At 55.0% G+C, this 27,191-nt stretch overlaps 2 protein-coding genes across 8 annotated transcripts in view; one reads left to right on the plus strand and one right to left on the minus strand.

Annotated features, from left to right (window-relative positions):
- Positions 1-17,351, plus strand: XRRA1 (X-ray radiation resistance associated 1). The gene is made up of 18 exons (XM_087759553.1): positions 1-198; positions 2,002-2,135; positions 3,190-3,332; positions 3,568-3,639; positions 5,351-5,423; positions 6,107-6,204; positions 7,452-7,585; positions 8,208-8,306; positions 9,432-9,691; positions 10,943-10,983; positions 11,729-11,845; positions 12,734-12,827; positions 13,979-14,097; positions 14,532-14,792; positions 15,363-15,519; positions 15,647-15,759; positions 16,444-16,549; positions 16,688-17,351. The coding sequence occupies exons 1-18, from the start codon at positions 77-79 to the stop codon at positions 16,786-16,788; spliced, it is 2,244 nt and encodes a 747-aa protein (XP_087615679.1). The 5' UTR covers positions 1-76; the 3' UTR covers positions 16,789-17,351.
- Positions 17,352-18,772: 1,421 nt separating this feature from the next.
- The window catches only part of RNF169 (ring finger protein 169), a 29,762-nt gene continuing 21,343 nt past the window's right edge, over positions 18,773-27,191 (minus strand). For 2 of the 7 annotated variants that reach the window (XM_087759557.1, XM_087759556.1), the window contains one exon: positions 18,774-24,627. In XM_087759557.1, the coding sequence (XP_087615683.1) occupies positions 23,416-24,627 (1,212 nt within the window). In that variant the 3' untranslated portion in view covers positions 18,774-23,415. Of the gene's footprint in view, positions 24,628-27,191 lie in introns of all 7 variants that reach the window. The other 5 variants (XR_015705194.1, XR_015705193.1, XR_015705192.1 and 2 more) reach the window with 5 other exon arrangements.

The following is a 27,191-nucleotide window of genomic DNA, read 5'->3' on the forward strand; positions in this document are numbered from 1 at the left end:
GCGGAAAAGCCACCGCCCCTCCGCCGCGTTGCACGCTGGGAAGTGTAGTCCGTCCCGCCCCGCGTTCCCCGTTGCTATGGCGGCGGGGAGGCGCGGAGAGGAGGCGGAGGCGGTGGCGGTCGCTGTCGCTGTCGCGGTGCGGGGCCCGCTCCGGGAGCGGGGACGGGAGAGTGGCTGGGGCGGCTCCCGGCCCGCGGGGTGAGGGCCGGGCAGCGCCGCCCGGCCGAGCTGTGGGGCCCGGGAGGGTGAGGGGGAGACGGGTGCGGGGCCCCTCTGGGCCGTGGAGGACCGTCAACTCTATGGTCATCGGTGAGGGGTGTGAGGGGGAGAGGGGGTTGTGTGAGGGGTGGGGGGGTCTGTGGTGTCGTGGGTGGGTGTGCGGGGGTGTATGTGTGTGCGAGGGGGTGTGGGAGGGTGTCCACGGGTGTCTGCGTGGGGTGTATGCGACGCGTGAGCGTTCGTGGGGTGTGGGAGGGCATGGGGTGGGTGTGTGTGGGGTGTGGGAGGGTGTGGGGTGGGTGTATGTGGGGTGTGGGAGGGTGTTCCTGTGGGTGTGCATGGGTGCGGGTGTCTGCTAGTGTGGGGAGCGTGTGCGTGGGTGTACGTGGGGTGCGTGAGGGGGTGCATGGGTGTTCGCGTGGGGTGTGCATGGGTGCCGGTGTGTTGGGGTGTTAAGGACATGGGCTGTGCGCATGCTGGGGTGTAGCGAGGAGCGTGTGTGGGTGTTTATGTGTTGGGTGTGCGCAGGGTGCATATATGTGTGTGAACGGGGTGCGTGAGGGTGTTCGTGGGTGTTTTTGGGGGGGGTGTGGCAGTGTGTCGGCTGTTGGGGTGACAGTGTGGGTGTGCGTGTAGGGGTACGTCAGGAGGGTGTGTGTCAAGTGTTTATGTGTGTTATACGATGGGATGAGCGGGGGTGCGTGGGGGAGCAGGGTGTGTGAGGGTGTTCACGGGTAGCTGGGGTGTATGGGTGCCTGTTGGGGGGGTGTAGTTACAGGAGTATGTGTTGGATGCGTGGGTGTGTGGGCTCACGTGGGGGGGCGTATCCAGTACGTGTGGGGCTGTGTGCGGCTGCTGTGTGTTGAGGTGTTTGTGTGAGGGTGTATGTGTTGGTGTAGGGGAACAGGTGTGTGTGGGGTGTCAGGATTGAGGGTGGTGTGTGCTCACGATGGGGTGTGCGTGTGAGTGGGGTGGGTATGTGCAGGGAGCGTGCGTGTAGGGGTTGTACGGACAGGTGTAGATGTTGGGCTCTGCGTGTGTACCAGCACGTGCAGGTGTGTAACCTGACCGGTGTCCTGCTGCACCCCGTCCCGCTGCCATCTCGGTGTACCGGCAGTGCCAGCATCCGCCTTGCGCTGAGCATCACTGCGTGGTGGTGAAGCAGCATCTCGCCTGGCCGGTGCCGGTGCCAACACACAGTTGCCCTCCCGGTTCTATCGGTGCATGAACACACAGCGTGCGCCTGTTGCAGGGGAGAGCTACCCCAAATACTGGCACTGTAGTCCAACTGTGCCATAGTATGCCAGAACTGTGTCCGAGTGTGGAGAGACCATCAGATGGCACTGGGAGACCGTCTCCTGCTACAGGCGCGTGGGACGAGAGCGATGCAGTGCCTTTGAAGTTTATTTCCGAGGTTTGGGGAGCGGTGACCGGTGCGGTTCTTTTCCCGGAGCCTCCACAAGTGAGAAGGGAAAGGAGACAGGGGAAGGAGGAATGAGGGGTAAAGCAGAAATTCCCTGAGTCGCCGTCCACACAGTCCGACTCACGCACGCACCCGTGTCTGCGTTTTGCTATCTTGAGCTGGAAAATAACACGCGTACTCCTGGCACCTCGTTTACTTCTCTGTTTCAGGTGACGCTCCTCGTGTGTCCTCGACAACATTCCTTTGCCTACAGGCTGACACTTCGTTTGTGGCTGCCCTTGGGAAGAGCTGTTTAAAGCAAAGTAACGTTAGAGCCAATGAAAATTTTAACCCATTTATTTGTTTCCCACTCTCCCCAGGAACGTTGCAGTCAAGATGGCTACGACAGGACTGTATAAAATGGGTGATGGAAGCAACTATGCAACTAACTGCTTCCCTGCCAGGAACATTTTACGTGCAAGTAAAGAAGGTGACGCTGCTTCGAGTGTTGCTGGTGAAGTCTCCCTGCAGAATAATGTCGTGTCTGTAGGGGCAGGTCCAGCATCCACCCTGTTGTTGGGCCAGATAGAGGGTACATTCAGCGGCGGTTTCCTGTATCAGCATCACAGCTGATAACAGTTGATAACGGAACTTAAAACAGTGCCCAGAAGGTCTTAAAATCATTTAAAACTTCATTGAAATGAAGAAGGCTGGATGTCTAGGGCACCCATTAAACGAGGGCTCCAGCGGGCGTCTCTGCATGACGGCGGGAGGGAAGCTTCAGGCAGGCACGTGGATAGCACAGTGTGGTTCTCCAGCAGCTCTTTGGAGCTAGAGCTTCTCCTTTTGCTCTGGGCTTTCAGAGTCACATCTATGAAATGCTTAGAAATGGCAGAAATGTCTTCTAATATTTGAGAAGTGGTGGAGAGGTCCACTAGGCTGGTGAGGGGTCTGGAGCACAGGACCTTATAGGAGAGGCTGAGGGTGCTGAGCTTGTTTTTTATCTGGCCAAGAGGAGTCCAAGGGGAGATGGTGGCTTACAGCTGCCTGAAGGACAGCTACAAACAGTGGCAGATGGCATAACTAAGCCAAAAATTTCCCCTTGGGAGGTTTAGGTTGGATGTTAGGAGGAACTTTTTTGCGGGGAGGAGGTGCAGCTCTGGGCCAGGTTACCCGGGGAGGTGGTGGAATCGCTAGACAAAGCTACGACTGATTGATCGAACGTTGCTGATGGTCCTGCTTTGGGTGGGAGGTTGGATTGGAGATCTCCAGAAGGCTCTTCCAGCCCACGTCTCCGTGCCTGCAACCTATGGCTCCATTAGCATCTACAAAGTAGCATGTTTCTCCTCTTCCATGGTTCTGGCTGTAGCTTTAACGTTCCTATCTTAAATTCGTGGTCACTGAACATTTTATACTTCAGTATTTCCCCATATAGGGGATTTTAAAATGATGGATTTCAGTGCCAGGCTGAAACACCAGGCAGAGTGCAGCTACTCTGAGAAGGGCACATTTGGAGGGTTGTGTGCTCACCTTGCCGTCTCCTCTGCCTTGGTCCATCATCGTGCCAGGGTCTGGGCACTGGGTGCTGGGGCGCAGAGCTACCCTGAGGGCTTGGACTGAGAAGGGGACCACCGGGAAGGCACTACAGCAGAGGAGAAAGCCCCCAGAGTCTGCCTCCATGGAAGAAAATAACGAAGATGAGCCATTTCTGGTGAGTGCAGATTTCCTCTGCTATTCCTAAACTTTCTGATAGCGCTTTGTGGAGCTGGGGAGATCCTGCTGGTGGATGGACTCTGTAGCTGCCTCTCCCTCCCCGTCTCCATCCCATCTTCTCCCCCCTTCCCACGATCCGGGGCAGCCGAGGACTGGTTTTGGGGCTCAGGTCCCAGGACATGATGTACAGGATTGCTGTAGAACTAACCATTTGTGGGGTTTTTTATTTCCAGATGAAGCACCACCGTTTGAAGAACCCCTCTGATCTGTGCTCTGTGAACATAAGCAGCCAAAATCTGGTCTCTGTGAGTATCAGAGACTCAAGAAATATTAGGGAACTGCCTTAAAAGTTGAAAGCTTTACCACATTAGCACAGGAGTGTTCAGAGATCAGAGAAGACACACGTTAGAAGCAGGCATATTTCCTGCACAGGAAGGTGAGCCAGCCAGCTGGGAACAGGCTTGGAGGATTTGTCCTACAAACTTTTGGATCATGTCTTCATAACTTGGTCTTCATAGGTTGTAGACCCTTCCCCACTTACATCCCCTCGCAAAATGCTGTTCTTTAGCTTTAGGGATGTTTATAGAATCATAGAATCACAGAATCGCTAAGGTTGGAAAGGACTTCTCTGAGATCATTGCATCCAACCGTTAACCTAACTGCCAGGTCCACCTCTAAACCACGTCCCTAAGCACCACATCCACATGTTTTTGAACACTTCCAGCGACTGTGATTGCACCATTTCCCTGGGCAGCCTGGGCCAGGGCCTGACCGCTCTCACTGTGAAGAACTTTTTCCCAATACCCAACCCAAACCTGCCCTGGCGCAGCTTGAGGCTGTTCCCTCTCGTCCCATCGCTTGTTCCTGGGGAGAAGAGACCGACCCCCCCGGCTCCAGCCTCCTTTCAGGCAGTTGCAGAGAGCGATGAGGGCTCCCCTCAGCCTCCTCTTCTCCAGGCTGAGCCCCCCCAGCTCCCCCAGCCGCTCCTCCCCAGCCTTGGGCTCCAGCCCCTGCCCCAGCCTCGCTGCCCTGCTCTGGCCACGCTCCAGTCCCTCCATGGCCGCCTTGGGGTGAGGGGCCCAGCGCTGAGCACAGCATTCGAGGGGCGGCCTCCCCAGTGCCCAGCACAGGGGGACCATCCCTGCCCTGCTCCTGCTGGCCACACCATTCCTGATACAAGCCAGGATGCCACTGGCCCTCTTGGCCACCTGGGCACACTACTGGCTCATGTTCAGCGGCTGTCGACCAGCACCCCCAGGCCCTTTCCCGCCGGGCAGCTCCCAGCCGCTCCTCCCCACGCCTGCAGCGGTGCCTGGGGTTGTTGTGCCCCCAGTGCAGGACCCGGCCCTGAGCCTTGCTGCCCCTCACCCAGTGCCTGGGCCCATCGACCCAGCCTGGCCAGGGCCCTCTGCAGAGCCTCCCTGCCCCCCAGCAGATCAACGCTCCCGCCCGACTGGGTGTCCTCTGCAAACTGGCTGAGGGTGCCCTCGATCCCCTCGTCCCGATCACCAATAAAGATATTGAACAGGACCGGCCCCAGTACTGAGCCCTGGGGAGAGAAGTGGCTTTTATTTGGGTTCATGACTAGCTTGCAACACAAAGAGAAAAAGAGCTGAGGTGCTGATAGGTTTTTAGTGTCTTTTTAGGGTTCCCTCCTGGCACTGTGAAGGACGGATGTACGAAATCGTAGGGCTACGTTTGTTGGGTCACACATAGGTACGAGACGTGGCCCAGGAGCCCTGCGACGCACGCCGGGGAGCAAGGTCAGCGGTGAGGACGCAGAGGGGGCTTTGCTCTGGGGCTCAACTAATCCAGGTCTTGTGGATGGTGGTCACTGAGGCAGCCATGCATTGAACGCATACTCCGAGGGGTGCTCTCCATAGTCGGAACAACAAATGACGACCTAATTATGGGAAATACTATGATTTAGGCATTCTGAGAAAAGGAGAGATCCAGTTGTTTCAGACCAGTTTAGGGCTGGAGTGGAATGATTTTTTTTTTTTCTGTATTCTTCAGGCTAAAGAAGATGATTTTCAGAAATTTGATTGCGTTGCTTTTATAAATGCTGCTGAGAACCTGCTGACACTAGGTAAGGGATTGCATTACCAAAAAATAGATGCTGCTTTTCAACCCAGGGAAGCTTACCCTTGTCTGAACACAGGTCTAGAGCTTTACAAAGAGGTTTAAGGTACACATGCAGCACTGCCTTGCAGAATTGCTTCCTTTCTGTTACTGAACCGAAATCCTTGCGCTAATTCCCTTTATTGTAACGAGAATTGTGTGCCGCTGTGGTATCCTTTTCATTATTAGAAAACAAAGCTCTTTACAAAGAAAATCCTCATTTAATATATAGAAGCGTGGAATAATGAAACGACTTGTCCCAAAGGCTCAGGAGGTTAATGGTAGAGCTGGGAGGTGAATCCAAATCCAGTGTCATGGGCTCAGTTAATCTGAAGAAGAAAAAAGGAAATCCCTTTAGAACTAGTAAAACATATAAGCTAAACGTGCCATCAGTGGCTTCGAGCAATAATCTGATTTGGGGTGGGAGCAAACGCATGAAAGCAAACCAGATGTCTAAGGAGCAGGCTGGTGGGGCATCATGGATGGACAACCATCGGACTGAGCCGGCATTTTCTTTCAAACGTGCCCACTGAGAATACCGGTGCTCTCGTTCTTGCTGGTTTTGGTCCATTCCAGACCCGGGTGACCCATGGCTTGCTCTGTTACTACTGTTCCTCACTTGCTGAAGCATCTCCTTTTCCACCCTTGCAGAGCCGTTTCGGAAGTTTCCAGGACTGCGGGAACTTGAACTTTCCTTGAACGGACTTAGAAATCTGAAGATCACTGCTGGAGATTTCCTGCATTTGGAAGTAAGATGAGGGGGATCTGGGACCTTATTTGTCTCCTCCCAACTGTCACTCTGAAGCCTACACGTAGCATTGACGTGTGTCCCTGCAGTGTGGGTCCTCTGAAACTGCAGGGTCGTTCTCTCTTCCTGCTCTCCTCCTCCTCTCCAGATAGGTGTCTGCAGTTTCCCCAACTTATGGGCTGCCTTTCTAACACAGCAAAGGGGTCAGTTTGTTTTTTTCTTTAAAAAAGAGACAAAGTGGATCCTAAGAACAAGCAGCTGTGCCTAGGATGGTGGCTGTAGTCGTCCTCTCCTTCCAGCCTGCAGTGGGTTTCTGCTACAGAGAGCTCAGGCTCTGCCTTAGCTGGACTCACCTTATCTAGGCTTGCTCTCTTTGAGCAGCTGTCCTTGCCTGGATTTCTCTCTCTCACTGTACACACGGTTTCTGATTGCTGCTGGATATAAAGTTTTGTCTTCAAAGGCTTCTTTCTTCTCGTCTCATTCAAAGAATTGTTGGTGGCTCAGCTGTCAGCTCTGTACGCTCAGATCCTGGCCTCCCTCCTGCCTGCGGGCTTTGGAAGGTCCCCAGATCCATGAAGCTCTCCCATGTTTCACTGTTGCTAACCCCCCAGGGTTTGACCAGGTGACCAGAGGTCCCCAGGCGATGGGGAATCAAATTTCCAAGGCTCACGAGGCCAGGGTTGATCCCGTCCATCCCTGTGTGCCTCTGTGTGAGCAGCCCTGTCACTGGCATCAGCTACGAAAGGTGGGGATGGGGCCCACCTAAACTCCCCTTCCTGTCATGCCCCCCTGGATCCCAGCTTCATCCATGACCAGCGTCCGGAATCTTCTTTGCTGACAGCCTGGAGAAATAGCCCTGGGAAGGCTGATTGGAAATTCATATTACATTGATTTAGAAAGTGCTTTGAGCTCCTCCTGGGGAAATGCAGCCTATTGTAATGCCCCAGCAAAGCTATTCCTGTTCACGTATCCTAGAAACCCTCATCCTCGCTCCCAGCAGGGTCTGCTCCCCGGCTTTCTCCTGGCTGTTGTCCCGTGAGTCACATGTATGAGTGCGGAACCAGCCCTGAGCACTTCTGCCAAGGTGCGGAGTCCCACCGCTGCAAGCGAAGTCCCTGCAAGTCAGAGATGCCCTAGGGCGGGTGGTAGCATGACTGAAAGCCTCCTGTAAATATTTAATATTTACCCGGGGAAAGCCAACAGAGATTGTTCTTTGCTCCAGGGGATTGTTTCTTCTGTGTCCTTCAGGATCTGGATCTCTCCTACAATAACTTGTCCCCCCAAGACATTTGGACATTGGGAGATTTGTCCCAGCTCCAAGTCCTTCGCTTGACGGCCAACGGGCTTGGGTCTCTGCCTCCGGACCTGGCAGGCTCGTGGGAGTAAGTGCACACAGCAAGTGATGCTTCGGTTTGGTGGGGAGCTGCTGGCATCCCGGCGGGACGCGCCGGGAAGGAAGGCAGGGTGATGGAGCGGTGGGGCTGACAAGGCAGCGGTGAGCAGTGAGGGCGGGCGGCCTGGGGTTTATCAGACCAGGCAACAGAGCTCTTCCCTTGCAAACTGGAGGATCAAATAAGCTAATGGTCGGTGCTGGGCAGCAGGGAAGTGTTATCCCAGCTCAGCCGCAGATCACCCAGGGTGTCTGCTGTCATCAGCAGCTAGAGAGGAACCTCAGGACAGCAGCCCTGTTGGGTGGCCGAGCCACGTGAGCAGGATGTTATTTATTCATCGTTAATTAGACCCTTCACATATAGCTTAGCCGCAGTGGCCATGCCGAGGTATCCACGGTTTGCCATTGTTGGAGAAAAGATGCTGAGCTAGATGGAGGTTGGGACTGATTCAATTTAGCTGCTTTGAGGTTAGATATCAGTTTTCTATTAAAAGAACAAAACCAGCCCCAGTCCGGTCTCCCGGCGGATACATCTTCCGCAGTGACAGCAAATGATGTGTTTTTCACCTGTCTTTGCTTGAGCGTGTTATTAACGAGACTCTTTGTATCTGCAGATCTGCTCATTTAAGGTTTCCGTCTCTGGAGGTCCTGGTGCTGGATGACAATCGTCTGTCAGACCCGAGCATCTTTGTGAGCCTGTCTCATCTCCGCAGGTACGGAAGAACCTGGCAGCAGACAGCTCTGGCTTTTGGGGGCTGGCAGCTGCCTCCGTCAGCTCTTGCACGGTAGCAGGCTTAAAATGAAAACCAAAATCTTTGTGATTCACTCGGATACTTCCCTGTTTAGTCTCTCTGGTATTGCAGATGGGACTGAACGGCAGCAAACAGCCTGCTGCAAAGCACGAGCTGGCCAAACCTGGCAGGTGGCTGGTAATTCAGCTCCTGCCCTGGGCGTTTGCTGATCTCCAGGTCTGATTTGAGACATGGCAGTTGCTTTCTCCATTTTCCCTTCTTCTCCCCGGATTCATCGTTGTTTCAGAGCAGCAGCACTAGGAAAGGCTGCGGATCAGCTCCCTCTGTTTAATGTGGGCTTTCATGATTCAGCTAGAGAGGAGTCACTAGGAAGGGGGACAGCTCACATGTGCCTCGGCTGGGCTGGGTCTGGGGACAGCGCAGAGACCTTCTGATGCTCCCCTGGTGCTTCCAGTGCTGTGAACTGGAGGTGGGAACTGGGTCTGGCTGGTTGCCCTGGCTCTGCCAAGACATTCCTGGAGGAAACTGCACCTTGTCCGCACTGTTCGTGAGAGAGGAGGGGGAGCAGGCAAGGTTTAGGCAAGAAACTGCAGGGCTGGAGCGCGGAGGTTTGGGTTTCTGCTCTTCCCTAAGCTGTCTTGTGGCCTTGGGCAAGTGCATGGGTGATGTTAATACTTCCACGGGAAGGTGGAACATTGTTAGGGAATCCCAGTAAGACCACAGCTCGTCAGCGCCCTGGGTGATTTAATGAACTTCCAGGACGTCTCCTTGTCTGTTAAATTCTCATCAAGAGGTGAACTTGGAGCTAGGTGAACCTCGGGCTGGTGTGGGGGACCAAAGTCATGGGCTTCAGGGGCAACGCCGGGCTGTGCCAAGAACTGAGCCTGTGGTTGGGGTTCAGAGAGGAGGGGGAACGGGCAGTGAGATGCGGGTGTCACGGATGCCTCCGCACTGCTGCTGGGGAGCTCAGCGAGGAGGCAGGTCGAGGGCCAGCTCCCTGCCCTGCGGGCGCCGGGGCGAACAGATGGCCGGTTGCATACACCGATAGCAATCATGGAGTTTCTCATGCATTTTCTCTTCCAATAGCCTGAGGGAGCTGAATCTGGACAGGAACGGGATTTCGGCTGTTCCCTACCTGCACCAAGCAGAGAGCAGGCAGCTCTCCCTCCACCCTGCGCTGGATGGTGACAGCTTCAGGGCAGAGTGGTACAAGTCCCTGAACAGCCCCTGGCAGCGGCCCCAGCTGCCACAGCAGGAGGACACGGAGGTACCAGCAGAGCTGGAAGCGAAGAAAGGACAGCTTGAATATGCCGTGTTGCAGAACGACAGGGATCCAGGCAGGACGGGTGAGCAGCGCCTGCATCTCCGTGCCCGTGCTGAAACCGCGGGGTGTTTCAGTGGGAGAGGGCTCAGTTGTGTCAGGGTGAGGATCTGCTAGATGTTTAGAATCATAGAATCACAGAATTGTTTAGGTTGGAAAAGACCCTTAAGATCATCGAGTCCAACCGTTAACCCAGCACTGCCAAGGCCACCACTAAACCATGTCCCCAAGCACCACATCTCCCCGGCTTTTAAATCCCCCCAGGGATGGGGACTCAGCCCCTGCCCTGGGCAGCCTGGGCCAGGGCCTGACAGCCCTTTGGGGAAGAAGTTTTTCCCAATACCCAACCCAAACCTGCCCTGGCGCAGCTTGAGGCCGTTCCCTCTCATCCCATCGCTTGTTCCTGGGGAGCAGAGACCGACCCCCCCGGCTCCAGCCTCCTTTCAGGCAGTTGCAGAGAGCGATGAGGGCTCCCCTCAGCCTCCTCTTCTCCAGGCTGAGCCCCCCCAGCTCCCCCAGCCGCTCCTCCCCAGCCTTGGGCTCCAGACCCTTCATCAACTGACAAAATTAAAACAGCGAGGCAGAGATACGTGGGACCATTTTAGACATCTCGACAAACCTGTACAGTCCCTCTATGATTACTGGGAGCTTACTGGACATGAATCACGCTAAAGCAGACATCTCCCATGGTTCAGACGGAAATGCCCCTTTCTCCTGGACTCCTCCAGGGTAGCTTGCTCCAAAGGAGACAATGCCTGCTGGCTGGGAGGAAAACTGGCAAAGATAGGGTAAAAACTCAGGTTGGGAAGTGGATTACTGTGGATCCTGGACAGGCAGAGGGCAGGAAGGTTGTGTGAGTAGGTAGCCCATGCACAGGTCTGCATTCCTGGGGTAGGTCAGCTCTCCCTGTGGACGTCCTTACGGAAGGGTGATGCACACACCATGCTGGGCCATGCGATGGGGTGGATCCAGAGGCTGCCTGGTGTCACCTGCGTGGATCAGGCTGGGATGGAGGCTGCCGGCAGGGCTCCTCCAAGCACTTCTGTCCCCTGGCTTGCTGCAGCAGTCCCTGGTGTTAGGTATTTGTGGAGCAGGCAACGGTGCAACTTCTGATGCTGGCCTTGTGCTCATGGGTGAGACTCCAAACAAAAATCTCCCTGTGGGGAGCTCCTGACTGCCCTGAGGCCGGTAGCAGGGTTTCTGCTGCGTTTAAGGGATGCTGACCCAGCACTCGGATTCATGTAGAAACCCTCACTTTGCTTGTGTTTCATTGCAGAGGTCGTTTTTAATTCTGGCTCTCAGGAACACCCAGCACTGGTAAGAACCGTTGGCTGATCTGTGATTTGGGGTGTGAGCTCCAAAACTTCCCTTCCCCAAGCCTCTCAGCTGGATTTCCATCAGCCCGTGGGTACAGCCGAGACTCTGGGTGCCTGCACGTCTTGCAGTGAGTATTGTCTCTCATCAGGGAGATCAGGAGCAAATTTTCCCATAACCAAGGGACACTGGAGCTTCAACTTCTATCACTTTCAAATGAAAGCTGGGTCACCGTTTGCTCGTGACTGTGTGGGGAAGGGTGTCCTGTGGCTCAGGTGGGGACTGAAGCTCAGGAGCTGGGAGTTCATTGATTTTTAGCACTGTAATCTTTTCCCCCCACACATTTATTTACGCGATGCTCTTCAGAATCAGATATTTGAAGCCAAACATTTTGATTAGAACTTGAGTAAGGGGCTGAGCTTCAGAGGTGCTGAGCACTCGCAGCATGTTCTAGCGTAAGGCACGTGTGCACTCCCCGAGAGCACAGCTGCTTTCTCCCGGGCCTGTGCACGTTTTCCGTGCTGGCTGATGGAGTTTGATGCGTTTGATGGGACTCCAGAGGCCACGGCAAGCTGCCCCAAGACAACCGAAACAGGTCTGAACCAAAAGCTCTTCAAATGATAGCAGTGTTTGGGCTCAGGAGGGTGGTATCCTGCCACTGGAGGTGTCTCCTGCCACTGGAGGTGTCTCCTGCCACCGGAGCCTCTGGAGCGGTGTCTCTGCTCACACTCTTCCTCCTCTCTTTAAGGTTGTGCCCAGGGAGGGAGAACCATCTGCCTCGAAGACTCTGCTGGCTCCCTCCACGCGCAGGGACGTTCGTGCTCCCTTTCCTGCACTGAAGCATCTCAGCCTGGCCTTCAACAAGGTGATTTGGGTCCTGTGGCTCTGGATAGTGTAAATAACAATAATTCAGCTGCTTGAGCCCGGCCTTAGTTCCCTGGGAGACACCCTTTAGCTGCCACTGCAGAAGGGCAGAGCTCTCCCCAGCCCCTGTGTCCATCTGCCAGCCCACGGGCATGTGTCAGATATCCAGGATCTCTCGGGTGGGACAGGACGCCTATTTAGGCAGCTGCATTGCACCCAGCTTGGCTAAAACCCCTGCAAATTCGGGGGTTTCGTCAGAGAATATATGAAGCATTTTCCTCCCTCTGGACTGATCCTCTGAGGGAGCTGCCTGCTGGATGGTGATATCTAATCGAGGACTCAGTGGTTTAGTGGTTTTAGTGGTTTTAGTGGTTTAGTGCCAGGTCATACCTGTCTGCTGAGCCACACTGGGTTCTCAGTGTGCCCCAACGGACGAGTAACACGCAACAACATTTAAGCTCCTCTTCCTGCTGCTTTTGGCACCGTGGGACGTGATGGTGCAGCTCCGCTTGCTAGCACAGTGAGCTCTGCTGCTGTTCCCCGTGTGTCATCACCCTGGTTTTGGTCGCTGCCTTGTCAGTGAGTTGATTTCTGGCTGCCGTGTCCTGGCCAGGCTGTGGTTTGGACTGCAGGGTGGAGAGGCAGGAAAAAAGTCCTGCCTCTGTACTTTCCAGCCCTTCTGAGGCACCAGTCCTCTTGCTGCAGCAGAGCTGCTGGGCATCACTGGTTAAGGGATGCCGTCTCCTCCTCCCCGCTGCACGTACCTGCCCAGTGCCAGGGTCCCCGCGCACTGGAGGGACGCGCTTTGGTGGGAGGGTTGGGATGAAACTCTACAGCCTCCGGCGTGACTCAGTGCTTCGAGCAAAGAGTAAACTATTTTATCTTGCAGATCGCGGATGAGACAGCTCTCTCACCCGTGGCTTTCTTCCCGTGCCTGAAGGAGCTGACGTTTCACAACAACCTTCTTACCACCACCCAGAGCAGTACAGTATGAACCCCGCTCCGTGGGGAAACTCCTGCTTTGTCCCTCCTTCGCTGTCAGCTCTCTGGGACAGGGACCAGGTTGCCTTTTGGTGTTCGGACACTCCTGCCACGCTGGCCCTGGCCCGGGCCCCCAGGAAGGTCCTTTAATCATTGCTGCCCTCTAAAGAGCAACACAGATGAGCACTGCTCTTGCAAACGCTGTTAATGCCCTGCTGCTGCTCCTGGCCCCATCAAAGTCCCTAACAGCCCATCCGTGAGGGCAGCAGTGCAGTCTCAGGCTAAATTTTGCTCCCCGAATGGTGTTTATCCCACAAAGGGCTTGTCTGAAGCTGGCTCAAGTTTCCTCCTGCAGCAGCTTTCTGAGTGGGGGGGGATAAACCCCAAACGTGCCCGTGGCCTCGATAGGCAACGTTTGAAGGTAGCCAGAAGGATGCTGATCAGATGTTGCAATGGTGCTGCTCCCTGTACGAGCTACCGCACGAGCATGGCCAGAGCAGGGCAGCGAGGCTGGGGCAGGGTCTGGAGCCCAAGGCTGGGGAGGAGCGGCTGGGGGAGCTGGGGGGGCTCAGCCTGGAGAAGAGGAGGCTGAGGGGAGCCCTCATCGCTCTCTGCAACTGCCTGAAAGGAGGCTGGAGCCGGGGGGGTCGGTCTCTGCTCCCCAGGAACAAGCGATGGGACGAGAGGGAACGGCCTCAAGCTGCGCCAGGGCAGGTTTGGGTTGGGTATTGGGAAAAACTTCTTCCCCAAAGGGCTGTCAGGCCCTGGCCCAGGCTGCCCAGGGCAGGGGCTGAGTCCCCATCCCTGGGGGGATTTAAAAGCCGGGGAGATGTGGTGCTTGGGGACATGGTTTAGTGGTGGCCTTGGCAGTGCTGGGTTAACGGTTGGACTCGATGATCTTAAGGGTCTTTTCCAACCTAAACGATTCTGTGATTGTATGATTCTATACATGTAGATTCGTAAGTAAAACAGGCCAGGACTGCTCCTCTGGCCTTGGTGGCACGTAGCCCAGTCTGGCGTGTGTCCTTAGGGCTAACACCTCCCTACGAAACTGGGTGGCTTCTGAGCTGAGCCTGGGGTTGGTTGGCACAGTGGGCGGCCGGTGAAGGAGCAGGGCTGGGGCTCTCCCCCAGCTGAACCTCTGCTCCTCCAGGGCAGCCGCCGCTGCTGACCTGGCTCCTCCAGCACAACCTGGGGATCAAACTTGTCCGACGGAAGAGCCTAGCCACGGAGAGGTGGCACTTCTCCATCCCTCTTGAAGCCAGCTGCAAGGTAAGGAGGGATGTGCCTTGGGAGCCTGGGGTTTTTCCGGCCTAAGGCAAGGATGAAACCCTTGCTGCAATACTCGAGGTGGGATTGCTCAGGAACCGACTCACTGGGGAGCACGGGAAGAGCTGGTGGGACACACGGATCCCAGCGGGGTTGGAAGGATGGAAGGAAGGGTGGGAAGGATTGGAGGTATTTAGCTCGAGATGAGGCTGGGGAGTCCAACCACCTCCTTCTTGCTGCCCCAGGCAGGGTTTGTCACTGGGTTTTTGGGTTCAGCCCTGCCCATCATCCCTTGGCTGAGGGATCCTGCGGGAATGGAGCTGCTGCCAGGGTGTCCCTGGAGCCAGGCACTCCCTGTCCCATAAGGACCAGCCTCCAGCCCGACCCCACGCTGACACTCACGGCAGTGTGTGTGGATGTCTGTTGTGTCCCCCCAGGTCACGTTGCATCTCCCCAAAGTCACGAAGCGGCCGCTGATGCTGAAAGCTCCTGTCAAGACCTTTCCGGGGAAACAGCTCCCAGCTGCGGTGGAGGCTGCGAGAGATGCTGCACCTCCCAGTCCGGCCCAGCCGCTGCCCCCCGTCAGCTCCGTGACCCCAGCCAGCGACCGGCGGACGGTGCTGGGGGAAGGGGAAGATGACCCCAGGCCTCCTCCTGGCTCAGCCGAGGAGGACCTTGCATCCTTCTTCATGACAAAGGTGAGGCCAGGCTCTAAGTATTCAGGACTGCGGGGCTTGTCCATAAATGATCTTCATTTCCAAAGTGAATGAACCACGTGCACGTGCTGCGGGTACCAGTGGTCAGAACCCTCCTTCGATTGCAAGGGATTTACGGAAGGAAGCACTAGAAAGAAGCATAAATGCAACGCTGTGACCAAGAACAAGAACTGGTGGCCTATTTTGCAGGGTGGCACGGGGCTGTGCTGGTTTGGTGGGTAGCCCCAACTGCAGGAGCTCATCAGTCCAGCATCGTCCCTGCAGCGTCTGCTGGAAAACTCCCTCCTACAGCTCACCGGGGCAGCTTTTTGACTTGATTTCCCTGAAAATCTTGGGATTATCAGAGGGGAAAAAAGTCTGCGCTGGGATGGGGATGTCCCCTCTCTCCTCTGTGCCCGGTCCCACTGAGCAGAGATGGCATGAGGTGGTGGCTGCGTGGCTCGGTGCCACCAGGAGAGACCTCTGGCCACAGCAGGAGTTGCTCTGGCTGACTCCATCAGCTTGACTGGTAAGAAAGGGCCACCGTGAATTCCTTTATTTTGCTGCTCTGAGGTGGAGGATGTGTCCCTGCCGAGATCCGTGGCAGAGGGCAGGGTGGAGAAGAGTGAGCAGAGCGGGGAAGGAAGCTCCCAGGTGGTTCCAGAGCGATACGAAGGCTACGAGGAGCTGCTCGGTGGAGACACGGACCCAGATTTTATCGAGCCAGTCGGTGAGCGAGGACAGCAGGCGGCTTTTGCTCAGAAAAGCCTTGGCAGGTTGATGATCGGTGTGGTCTACTCTGACCAAGAAAGAAGCAGCAAAGGCTTTTGTTGTTCCATTTTCCCTCTGCTTCACAGGGATACAGAAGAACGTGCAGGCGCTGTGCTACATCCTGAAACACCCCCTGGTTTACCGGGACACAAAGCCACGACTGGACAGTGTACAGAAGCCCTACCTGCCTCGGATAAAGGTAAAGAGCCGAAGCTCTGAAGGGAGAATGGTTACATCTGTATCTGGATCAGCCCACCTGGGTGGATGCTGAGAGCTCGAGCGTGGGCTTGGTCCCACTTCCCGATCCCAGTTCCCGATCCCGGTGCCTCGCTGTTCTCTCTCTCTCGCAGGAGGTGGAGGAAACGGCCTCTGAGCTGGGGCTGCGGCAGGGGTTGTAATAGAATTACAGTCCCTGAATCCACTGCGCTGCTCTGGGGTTGTGGAAAGCTGATCCAGCATTGCTCAATTATCTTAAGGTGGTGTCTAAACTGGACTAGCTTCGTCCAGAAAAAAAACAGAGACCGTCTCACTTCCCTCGTGCAGAAACACGGCCCATGTTAGTGTGGGACAAGAGGGAACGGCCTCAAGCTGCGCCAGGGCAGGTTTGGGTTGGGTATTGGGAAAAACTTCTTCCCCAAAGGGCTGTCAGGCCCTGGCCCAGGCTGCCCAGGGCAGGGGCTGAGTCCCCGTCCCTGGGGGGATTTAAAAGCCGGGGAGATGTGGTGCTTGGGGACATGGTTTAGTGGCGGCCTTGGCAGTGCTGGGTTAACGGTTGGACTCGATGATCTTAGGGGTCTTTTCCAACCTAAACGATTCTGTGACTCTGTGATCAGCCTGGAGGGTGGAGGGGCAGCAGGCTGCAGCCTCCTGCTCTTCCTTGCAGCATGGGAGGATGCCGGGCCCTCCTGCCCGCAAGACAAGAGCAGAGGTCCTGGCAGGAATCCTGATGGCCATGAGGAACACCTCGACCATCACTGAAGTCCCCTTGGGTATGTGCCTGCATTCCCGGTCTCTCCTGTCGACGGCACCGCAGAGGCAGGGGCAGGATGTGAACACCAAGGTGTCCCTGAGCTGGCGGGGTGCTGGGGTGCGGCTGAGTTGGGAACGGAGGGTCCCCCCTGTTGCAGCAGCCGCCCACCACGTCCCTGCGGAGAGGACAGGGGCTTCGCCTGCTGAATGCCCTCAGCCCACCACGAGGTTGGACCCCGGTGCTCTGCCTACTGGTTAGTGGCGGGTAAACGCAACGCAGATGCTGCCGAGGTCCCTTGGATCCACGGCTGGGTTAACCTCACCCCAGACCCAGCCGGCAGGAGAACGGCCTTGCGGTAGAAGTGGTTTTGTCCTCGAGATGAAGCAGGACTCAGGGCTCCAAGCACTGGCCGTGTTTTATCTCCACCCAGCCCTGATGGTGGTACAATCCTAGTGCAAGCAGGACTCCCCGGTGCTGGTACAATCCTAGTGCAAGCAGGACTCCCCGGTGCTGCTTCTTTCCCCTGCGCTGACCAGGGAAGAGCAGGGGAAGAGCAGAGGAAGAGAGGCAAGAAATTAAGGCACTTTCTACCGCCTACAGTAAGAGCCACTGCCCAGGCTTGAACCCAGAGCATGTCTTCACTCTTGAGTCACTGAAGACCACTGGTGCCTTTGCTTTTGGGGCTCTCGTGTTTCCTGTGGGCACCAGGACAGAGCTGGATCCCAGCAGCCGCCTTTGCGTCCCTGCCTGTGACGTGCCCGTGCTGCGGGGACGGGAGGGCTGGGGCCGCTGGCGGGCGGAGGTGTGGGAGGGAAGATGAAATACTGCAGCCAAGGAGCCGTCCCATCGCTCCGCTCGCCCCCCCGGCCTTTTCCAGCCTCTGTTTTGCAAAAGAAGAAATCCAGCCCTGAGGTGTACCGGGAGGCACGGAGGCTGATGGAGGAATTCCGGGAGGTGTTTGAGATCCCCCCTGCCGCCATCGGCAAGGAAACGGCCGAGACATTGGATGAGGTGCAGGTGGGAAAAGCCCTTCTCGCAGAGGCAACACCCAAGCAGGGCAGCCCCAAACAGCTACAGCTGCCAGGGAAGGGAGAGGCCAAGAAGCTGCCCAAAGTTCAGTCCGCAGTATAGCCAGGGGTTGAATAAAGCATCCCACACCTTGGTCCTCTTGGATAAAATGTACGCTGTCTTGTAACGTGTCTGGAGTTATTTTTCCCCTCCTGAGTTTGGAAAATTGTGTGGTGACAAGATTCATCTCAGGCTTTCAGGCAGCGACTTCTAGCCTGAAAGTGCCGATAGAGCCACAACGCTGCCGTGACAGCAGACGAAAACCATGTCTGCTCGCTGTTGTGCTCTGCAATTCCTGGAAAATAAGGTGTGTGCTCACCCATCCCTGTGCAAAAACCGCCTCGGAAGAAAAACTGCTGCACCCTCTGGGCACTGCAGGGGGGTTTCGGCAGCAATGAGCAGGGCAGAGCGCGCTGCGACCGCCCGCGAGAACCCATCGGCCCGCGCTGACCGAGGGGTCGTAGGAGGAGGGCTCGTGGGCGAGCAGCACCACCGCTGCCAGGAACGGAGCGGCAAGCTAACACGAGCTCCCTGGTTCTCTCGGCTCTTGCCTGCCGTCCCAGCATCCGTCTGTCCCGCAGCCAAGTGCTGGGGAAAACCCGCCTCACGCCAGGGCGGCGCTGCCGGCGCTGCTCGTGGCAGCTCCGAGCACGGAGCCCTGTCCCGCCGCAGGTCCGTGCCCGACCAGCCGGACCCGAGCCTGCTCAGGGAGCCGAGCTGGGTGCAAGTGGTTATTAAACACCCAAATCCATCCCCTGGGCTGGCACCCCTAAAACCAGCTGCGTCAGTGCAACTGGAGGGGTTGGGACAAGCGGTGGGGCGCGATGGAGGACGCTCACTCCCCACTGGCTGCTCACCTACGTGAAAAATACGTCATTATACTCACCTTTGGCTTTTTTTTTTCCCTGCAAAACATGAATCAACAACCTCATTCAGCCAGGGGCAACCGTAACCCGTTCGCGACAGGCAGCAGTAGGATCCTGCTTGTTTCCAGGCGCAGCAACTTCAGCAGAAACAGGTTAGTTCACTGTCAGAACCTGGTTTTATTCTGTTTTAACCTCGGCCTTTGTCCTGCAGTTAAAGTCCTCGTTGCTGTTAAAACGCACACGTTATTTGTACACAGTTGGCATATTTCTGGTTTGTGACAATTTTTTCACAAGCAGGATTTACTCTGTTCCAAATCACAGAAGCCACAACATGACAGACGCCTGCATGTCGCTTTACCCACACATTTTACACATGCAAGTCAACAGTCCTTCAGTAACTTCCATCGCTTTTTTAAAACGCTCGGGTGAAGCCACGGTGGTTCAGCTGAGACCCAAAACGACCGTAAGTCTTTTATCACTCCGGTGCTCCGCTGGCGAGCTGAGGAGAACACGAAAGCACAACGATTTAAAGCATTATCGGGAAAAAAAAGTGTAGCAACATCGAGATTTGTTTTAAACAGTTTGAGAGTAAACACCAAGGAAACCAGGCATACAGAAAGCCCCTTTGTAACCAGCTGCAGGTTCTTCTGTTTGCATAGTGAAGAGCTAATTCTAGAGCTGATGCTTCGCGGTGGTTTACAGACACGGGGAAGAGAAAGGTTTGGGGCCTGCGACACGTGGGGATCATCCCAGCTTCCGCGCTTGTAGTTCAAACCGGCGCCACGTCCCAGCTGCCGTCCGCGGGGCCACGGCTCTCCATCGCGGTGCCGCGCCTGACCGTGGCATCTGACAGTCGCGAGTTTTCGTCCTGGGTCCCCTGAGGGACGAGAGCAGCCGGGTTTTTACAGAGGCTTCCCCCCGCGCGCACGGGGACAAGCTCCTCGTCAACCTTTCGCCGGACAACCGGGAGACAGCGCGGGGCTGTTGGAGGGTCCGGGGGTCTGTCCTCAGAGCATTGCTAAAGGCTTGTTTTTCAAACCAGTGATAGTCTTTAAGGCTTCAACCTCCCCCTTTGCTTTCATTGAGAAAATACAAAGAAGCGCTTGTTCAAGCTACACTTCGTGACTACTGTGCACTGCATGTACAATAGCATTTGAAGAAAAATACTGACAATATAGAACAACATTATACAATCATCTGGCATGATCCCTTCTTTTGGCACTTTTCCTTCATTTATCTGATCTCACTGACTCCAAACTCGGACCTTTCCGTATGGTTTTTCCCGGGCAGAGAGCTCCGGAGGGTGGTCAGAAAGCAACTTTCCGGAGTCGGTGGCATCTTTGGCAGACACGGTCCTTCTGTCGTCAAACCAACCCCAGCCCCTCCAGCGCTACCGGCAGTGCCATCTCTTGACCTGTGTGGGTTTTTTTTTTTTTCTCGCAAGAGAAGACAGCTTCACGTTTGGGGAGGACGCTCGCACGCCCGCGCTGTCCCACGGCCGGCAAGGACTGCCTTCGTCCCGGAGAGAAGGTGGCTGCAGAAAGGAGGAGGGTTAGAGAGGACTTTCGTATAAATGTAAATAAATACCTGGTTTCGTCTTAGAGCCTCTGCAGATCTTGTGCTGCGTCCACCGTTCAGCAAGAGGTATTTTACTTCTCGGCTGGCATTAGCTGTGGCAAAGGTAGCATCATACCTGACCTCTAAAGGGTGGAGGCTGGGAATTCCTGCTCTTTTAAGCATAATTATATACAATTTTTTTTTTTTTGTGCAAGCTTACACAAACTTACAGAGTGTTAAATTAATCAAACATTCATCCTAGCTTCACGTCGCCTCAAGTCTCGAAGCCGACACCGCCTCGGGTGGATTGCAGCCGAGGGCAGTCGCGCTCTCGGGAGGAAGGCAGAGGGTCCAGGCGAGCCGGCTGGACAACGACCCGTGTTTTCCCCAGTCCTTAAGCAACGAGATGGAGAAGCGAAGGTAGAAACGCAGCCAGCAGCTTCATCGGACTAAAAACCCGTGGGCACACAACCTCGTGGGAAAAGATCGATCCCACCCTGCTGCTGCGGCCGCAACCCTTCCACCACGCGACTGTGACGCCATGTCCAAAGGCCTCCTTCGATGGGGATGCGATGGGACCATGCGTGATGCTTGGGGAGCTGAGCAGCGCTGCCGGGACGTGGGCTCTCTCTTTCAGGGGGAGCCAGCCGCCCGGTGAAGGCGAGGTTTGGGAAGCCGGGGACACGAGGGGTCCCATTAAGCTTTTTTTTTTGGCTGGGGACAAGCTCCAGCTCAGGCGTTGCCTCTCGCGCTTCCGCCCAGCTCGGATTTAGAAAGAGGAAATTAACACACAAAAAACTAAATATTTATGTAATCTTTTAAAAAGAAGATATTTTAAGACACTGGCCTGGTGCATTGGACTGCGAAATCTATTTTAAGAGGGCAAAGAAAGGATACATTCAGCATGTAAATCTAGTTTTTTGTGGTGTAGGCTTGCTCAGAGAGCGCCCGGCAGCTCGAGCCTGGATGAAACCCACACAAGCGCCGCGAGAATGAAGGAAACCGTTTAGGGAAGTTTGATCCGGGCTCAAGGGCTTAACCATGGGGAAGGGGCAGGGAGAAGGGGGCCTGTAAAAAGAATTATAAACCTAGATGCACTTGAGAAGTGCATGCTTTAGCTCCAAACGTTGGGAAAAAACGGCGTGAATTCTGAGTAAAAGCTGTGGGTTTCCCTCCCGAGCTCATTTCACTGCAAAGGGCAGATCCAGGCCGTCGCCACTGCTCTCCATGCTGCTCTTCTAGGTCCGGTCAAGGCTCTCATTACTTAATTTCCTTCCAATTCCCAGCCGGGTCCAGGAGCAGGATTCGCTTTGGGGCAAAAACGCCCGCTTCCATCAGCACCTAACGAGGCTGCGGCACGCGAGAGGGCACCGAGAGCCATGGCCCGCCAGGCGCGGCGGGTAGCCAGAGTGGGCCGGGTCTAGCCAGCCCTAGGTACGACTTTAAACATCCAGTAGTTTGTGTGTTAAGGAGATACAGAGAGAGAGATATATATTACGGAATCATTGCTATAGGATTTCTCAAAACAAAAGTGTCAATCTGTTGAAATATAGTATTTAAAATATATAAATTTTATCCATTAAAATATAAGATTTCTTTTTAAAAAAAAAAATCCAGTTCAATTAGGAAAAAAGCGCCAGGGTCCTTGCAGTTCCGCAAGCATGCCGGGAGAGAAAAAGAAAACCAGTTCCCGTTTTTTTTAACCATTTAAGATGGAGGGAGAAATTCAACTATTTTTGAGATAGAGGAAATTGGGCAACGACCGTTCTCTTAGATCAGATCCAGCTGTTCGCATGCACTGGCTGTCCTCCCCTCACGCCACGGGGAGTTTGCCCCGGCCACGTCCTTCAGTTACATCCCAAAAACACCGCTCGTCGTCTGGCACAGGGATCAGCGAGATGGGGAACGCCGCAGCCTCCGCCCTGGCCGAGGGCCCCTGCGGGCACCGAGGCTCCCCAGTGAATACTCTGCAAGGCAGCCTTCACGTATCAAGCTGAGCTGATGGGTTTTGAGCTCCATTACTGGAAATAATCAACAAAATTATTGTGCTGTTAGTGGGTGATGGGGAAGAGCGTTAGAAACACGAAGAGCCCAAAGGGCGGGCCGCCTCTGGGCAGAGCAGTGCTCCACCAAGCCCAGGCTCCGAGCAAGCTCTGGTCCAGGCCGCCGTGCCCGAATTCATGCCTCGACGTGGAAATTTTTTAGTGCATCGCTCACCTGAGCTTTTTTAGTGGTTTGAACCTGAAGAGAGCTAGCTCGGAGCAGGGGCAGGGCAGGCTCGCATCGCCCTGAGCACCCGCGGGCCGGGAGGGCTGGGCTCCTGTCCCAACTCTACCGCCAACCCATCGGGCGCCTGGGAGAGGACGGTGATGCGTCAGATGTCTCGGGATGCCTCCTCGGGCCTCTCTTGGACACGTAAGGACAGGTCTTAGGTGTGCTGAGAGATCTCTTAACTGAGCAAGAACCTGCAGGGTACGCGTCAGCAGGGAGAACGTCCTTCCCGAAATCAGCCGGCCAGCGTTTCCCTTTCTAGATTTCAATGTCAGCGGGAAGAACGTGAAACCCTCTTGCCTCGGAAGAGAAGCTGCATTTGCTCCCTGGGTCCCAGCGCCCAGCGCACGGCTCCCAGCGGCTCTACCCGAGCTCTCTGCTGCGTCACTAACACGAATGCACAAGTTCCTATAAGGCTTTTCAGTAAAATCCTAATTTTGTGTCTTTCTTCACTGCATTGGCTTTCTACATAAAGAAAGCAACCTCTGATCTGTGCTGCTGTGCAGACAGTGAGATACATTCATTTGTAAGTGCTACGGGTGGATCTGTTTGGTGCTTCCTAGCAGAAATAGGGATCAGCCTCCCTCCCCGACAGCCCCCAAGTCAGGTCATTCGAACGCTGACGTCGGTAACAGTCCGACCGCCGCAGCCAGCTGCAGCGTAAGGAAGAAAACGGGGCAGGCAGAGAGGAGAAGACTTCCTAGGACAGAAAAAGCCTACTTTCCACGAGCAGAGCTGTGATTTCTTGTGGCGTATTGAAGCGGCAAGGCAAGGAACAGACGAGGTCCTTGTCCCGTACCCCGCGTGCTCCTCACACAACCCTCCCAGCTGGGGAACCCAAACGGCACCGACTGCCTGTAGAGGCGTTGCAGTGTATTCACGGGGACGATGGACACTTCTTTCAGACCAATGGACCAGAAAGCTGGAGGATTTTTTTCTCTCTCTCTTTTTTTGTGTTAATCTGAAAGGACTCTGGCTTCTCTCTGAACTGGACCTACAAATGTCTTACCACCAAAACGAAAAAACAATTGTTGTGGGTGGAAGTATGACAAAAAATAGTTTTCCTATAAGATAATCTGATAAACTTCATCGTCCTCTAGAAAGGCAACATCGTCCACCAGTGCTACTTAGCACCCAGAGTGCTCTTCGACCGCAGCAGATACCGATCGACTCTGACTTTCCGCCTATCCACTGTCCTATTCTCGCTGTCGAAAATCCGCTGCAGATGCAGGGCCAACCTCCTGTCCTCCTCCTCTTGCTGGAGCTTCTGCTCCATCTCCCGTACCAAGCGATCCTCCGGAGGCAAGCCCACCTCCCCGGCCGCGTGCCTCAGTCTTTTGACGGAGCCGTTGTGCTCCAAGTGCTTCGTTTTGCAGCGTCTCTTCCGACCCCGTCTCAGCGACGGGGGCTGTTCCCCGATGATGTTCTCAACAGAACTGCAGGTGCTGTTCTGCACGTTGATCAATTCGCTGTTGTTCAGGTATTTCAGCTGCTTTTTTCCCGACGTCTTGACGGGGACTCCTAGCGTGCTGTTGTCAGGCAGCGACGTGCTGACGCCCATCAGTCTTCTGCTCAGCATTTTCGGGCCAAGACTAAGACAGGATTTGTCCATGAACGTGTTCACTTTTAGGTCAGGGATTTCGGAGACTCGCGTGTTTAGGGAGGTGACATTTGATCTCGCATCTGGTTCGGCGGCGCTGTCATCTGTTGTTAAGGCTTGCGAAGCTCTGTTCTTCTCACTCCCTCTTCCCAGCTTCGTTTCACTGATGGAAGGAAAGAAATCCAGCTCGGGGCGAGGCTCTCCTGTCGTGTCAGGTGGAAGGTGATCGTCCTGCACTTGCGGCTGCTCTTTAGTGCAAGTGCTGGAGTTGGTGATGTCAGGAACTATAACATCTTCCCCGGGCTCCGAAGCCAAGGATGTAAGGGTCGCTTTAGAGAGAGTCTTTTTGATCTGACGCTCCTGAAATATCTGCTCCCATTTTTTCAGTATCCTAGGGCTGGCCTCGTAGGTCGTTGGCTTCTGCAGGCTCCGGTTGAGGTTTCTCGGGGTGGACTTGATAATGAGAGGGCTCAGGACTCTGCCGTCAGGAAGCCTCTTTGGAGGAGTACACGGGGAGCAGACGATAGGCTTAAAGTGGTTGAGCTCTTCCGAGATGCTGTCGTTGCTCTCGGGGCTGATGGATCGCTCTGGCTTGTGCAGGGCCGAGAGGGATGAAACGGGGTTGAGAACCAGGCGTTTCTCTGCCGTCAGGTCCGGGGCGGAGAGGCAGCGGTTGTTTTGGGTGGACGACAAAACTCCAACCAGCGGCGTCGACGGGCTGGTGACGGGCGGCACCTGCAAGGCAAGGCACCACAGCTCAGAACGATTGTCATTGAGAAGAATATGGACAAGCATGCGAGAGGAGAACAGGCGAACGTGAGGCTACCACGCTCAGCTCCCGCAGCAGACCCGCCAGAGAGCTCTCTGGACCAGCCGCGGCAGCCTCCGCTGGTCACGGCACCTTTCACGGCCGATCTAGAACAAAAGCAGTGGACACCGGAGTCCAGCGCGATCTGGGTCTCAAATTTATTTCAGTCTAAGAGCTGTTCTTGCTGCTGGGATAGGGCGAGTGGCAACCTCTCTGAAGGCAAAAAGCTCGAAGCAAGGCAAGACAAGGAGAAACAGAGAAGCACTGCACCACCCTGGCTGAAGGAAGCCATGCTCTTCAAGGGAAATCATCTCCAAAGGGTTTTTTGCTCCCTACCAAGCCGTAGGAGAGAAAGAATAAAATACTCGGCGCAGGTTTAATGCGCCGTGCCGCAAAACGTCATGAGAAAAGGCGGGTATGTGCCTGAGGCAGACGGGTGGAACAACCTTGATGAGTGGTCCCAGGCCAGGCCGTGGCCACCGCAGCAGACGCTGCCTGAGACAGCCTCTAGCAGAGCTTAAGAGCAGCATTTCTCGTCATCTTGTCATCTCCAAAACCATCCCTTAATGCTGCTGCATTTGGAAAGTGAGAGAATCCAGCCACAGATAAACCAGAAAGAAAAGCTGCACATACACAACTGCAAATGGTATTATTCTTCTCTAAGATGAAATGATTTTATCCAGCAGCTAGTTTGAGCAATGAGAGCCTTTCCCTGCTTAGCCCGAAAGAGAGGTGTTTCTACTGGCTTATTTTGAGGTCAAAGTAAGTTTGTGGAACACCCTGGTAGTGCAACTGAATTGGCCAGGTCCATAAACCAGCTACTGAAAAAAACCAGAGTCCTGAGGAGGCAGCTCGGTTATGGACCCTTGCTTTGAGCTCAGTCCAGCTCCTATCAGCTTACACAAGAACTGGACCAGGTTTTTAAATACAGGCTCTCGGACCACGGGCCATGCCCATAACCTCAGAGATGTGTCGCTAGGTGATCACTGGGGTCACCTTAGTGTGCCCAGCGGGGATTTTACCATTTTCCAAGCAATATGCACCAACCAAAGTGACCTTCCAAAGGATTTTGCAGAGGTTTGTGTTCCTTATGGAACCCTCCCCTTCTCCATCTGGGATGAAACTGAGCCCAAGAAGGAGGGGTGTCAGCACGAGGAGGTGGAACGTCCTAGCAAGCGACCCCTGTGGAGCAGCGTTGGAGCTCTTCCAGGCTGAGAACTCACAGCTCTCATGATTTAAGAGATTTTTTCTTCCTCAAGGACACTGAGGTGCTGGAGCATGTCCAGAGCAGGGCAGCGAGGCTGGGGCAGGGGCTGGAGCCCAAGGCTGGGGAGGAGCGGCTGGGGGAGCTGGGGGGGCTCAGCCTGGAGAAGAGGAGGCTGAGGGGAGCCCTCATCGCTCTCTGCAACGGCCTGAAAGGAGGCTGGAGCCGGGGGGGTCGGTCTCTTCTCCCCAGGAACAAGCGATGGGACGAGAGGGAACGGCCTCAAGCTGCGCCAGGGCAGGTTTGGGTTGGGTATTGGGAAAAACTTCTTCCCCAAAGGGCTGTCAGGCCCTGGCCCAGGCTGCCCAGGGCAGGGGCTGAGTCCCCGTCCCTGGGGGGATTTAAAAGCCGGGGAGATGTGGTGCTTGGGGACATGGTTTAGTGGTGGCCTTGGCAGTGCTGGGTTAACGGTTGGACTCGATGATCTTAAGGGTCTTTTCCAACCTAAAGGATTCTGTGATTGTATGATTGCATGATTAAGCTGCTGCTGCCAGCCACCAGCATCCCACGGGCCAGAGGGGAGCATCAGAAAGGAGGCAGGGTACGGCCTCAGAGACAGATTAATACGAGAGCGAGCATGCAAAATTTGCTCCTGCTGGCAGGGCCGGAGAGGGGTCAGCGGTGCTGCCAGGCACGGTGCAAGGAAAGGCATTTGTCAAGGGCATCTCCAGTGAGCGGAAGGTACTCAGCGATTACTGCTGGAAGACCCAGAAAAACCTCCAGCTCGGATTTTCAGCGGTGCTTCATGATCGCCGCTCATTTTGAAGCACTGCGGCACACTGAAAAGTCAGGCCTGTTGCACAGGGTAACAGATACGGTTAATTCACTCGGTCTGCTGGATGCGAGGGGAAGCAAGACCGGGCCAGCTCTTCCCATAGCACGGAAGTGCAAAAGAAAGTATCCTAACATAAGGAGAGTGATGAGTTTTCTCTGTTTAAACAGCTTTGGAAAGAACAGGAGAGAAAGGGGGAGGAAGAGAGGATTTTTTTCCTAAACTTCTAAAAGCTTTTTCTTTAATCGGCTGGGAATTCAGCCTTGAAATGAAAATTAATTACGAAACAAAAGCATGATGAGTACCCTTCCAACTTCCAATTATCCTCCAATGCTAACAAACAACTCTGTAAGCTGTCTACTTTTCTGCTTAGTAATTTCTAACCTAGCACGTTTTTATCGAGAGCTGCAAGGAAGCGATTGGCCCCATGGCGATAACACAGCACCAGCAGCGCC

This window comes from Nipponia nippon, unplaced genomic scaffold, assembly GCF_047370975.1.
Source record: "Nipponia nippon isolate SJK-2023a ecotype South Korea unplaced genomic scaffold, ASM4737097v1 scaffold_2, whole genome shotgun sequence".
Classification (NCBI taxonomy): domain Eukaryota; kingdom Metazoa; phylum Chordata; class Aves; order Pelecaniformes; family Threskiornithidae; genus Nipponia; species Nipponia nippon.

Bases quoted from the DNA above. Each gene is read 5' to 3' on its own strand.
- XRRA1 (XM_087759553.1), top strand. From the start codon at position 77: ATGGCGGCGGGGAGGCGCGGAGAGGAGGCGGAGGCGGTGGCGGTCGCT. The intron at 3,640-5,350 runs GTGAGTATCAGA...TGTATTCTTCAG, and splicing joins GCAGCCAAAATCTGGTCTCT to GCTAAAGAAGATGATTTTCA. The intron at 5,424-6,106 runs GTAAGGGATTGC...CCACCCTTGCAG, and splicing joins TGAGAACCTGCTGACACTAG to AGCCGTTTCGGAAGTTTCCA.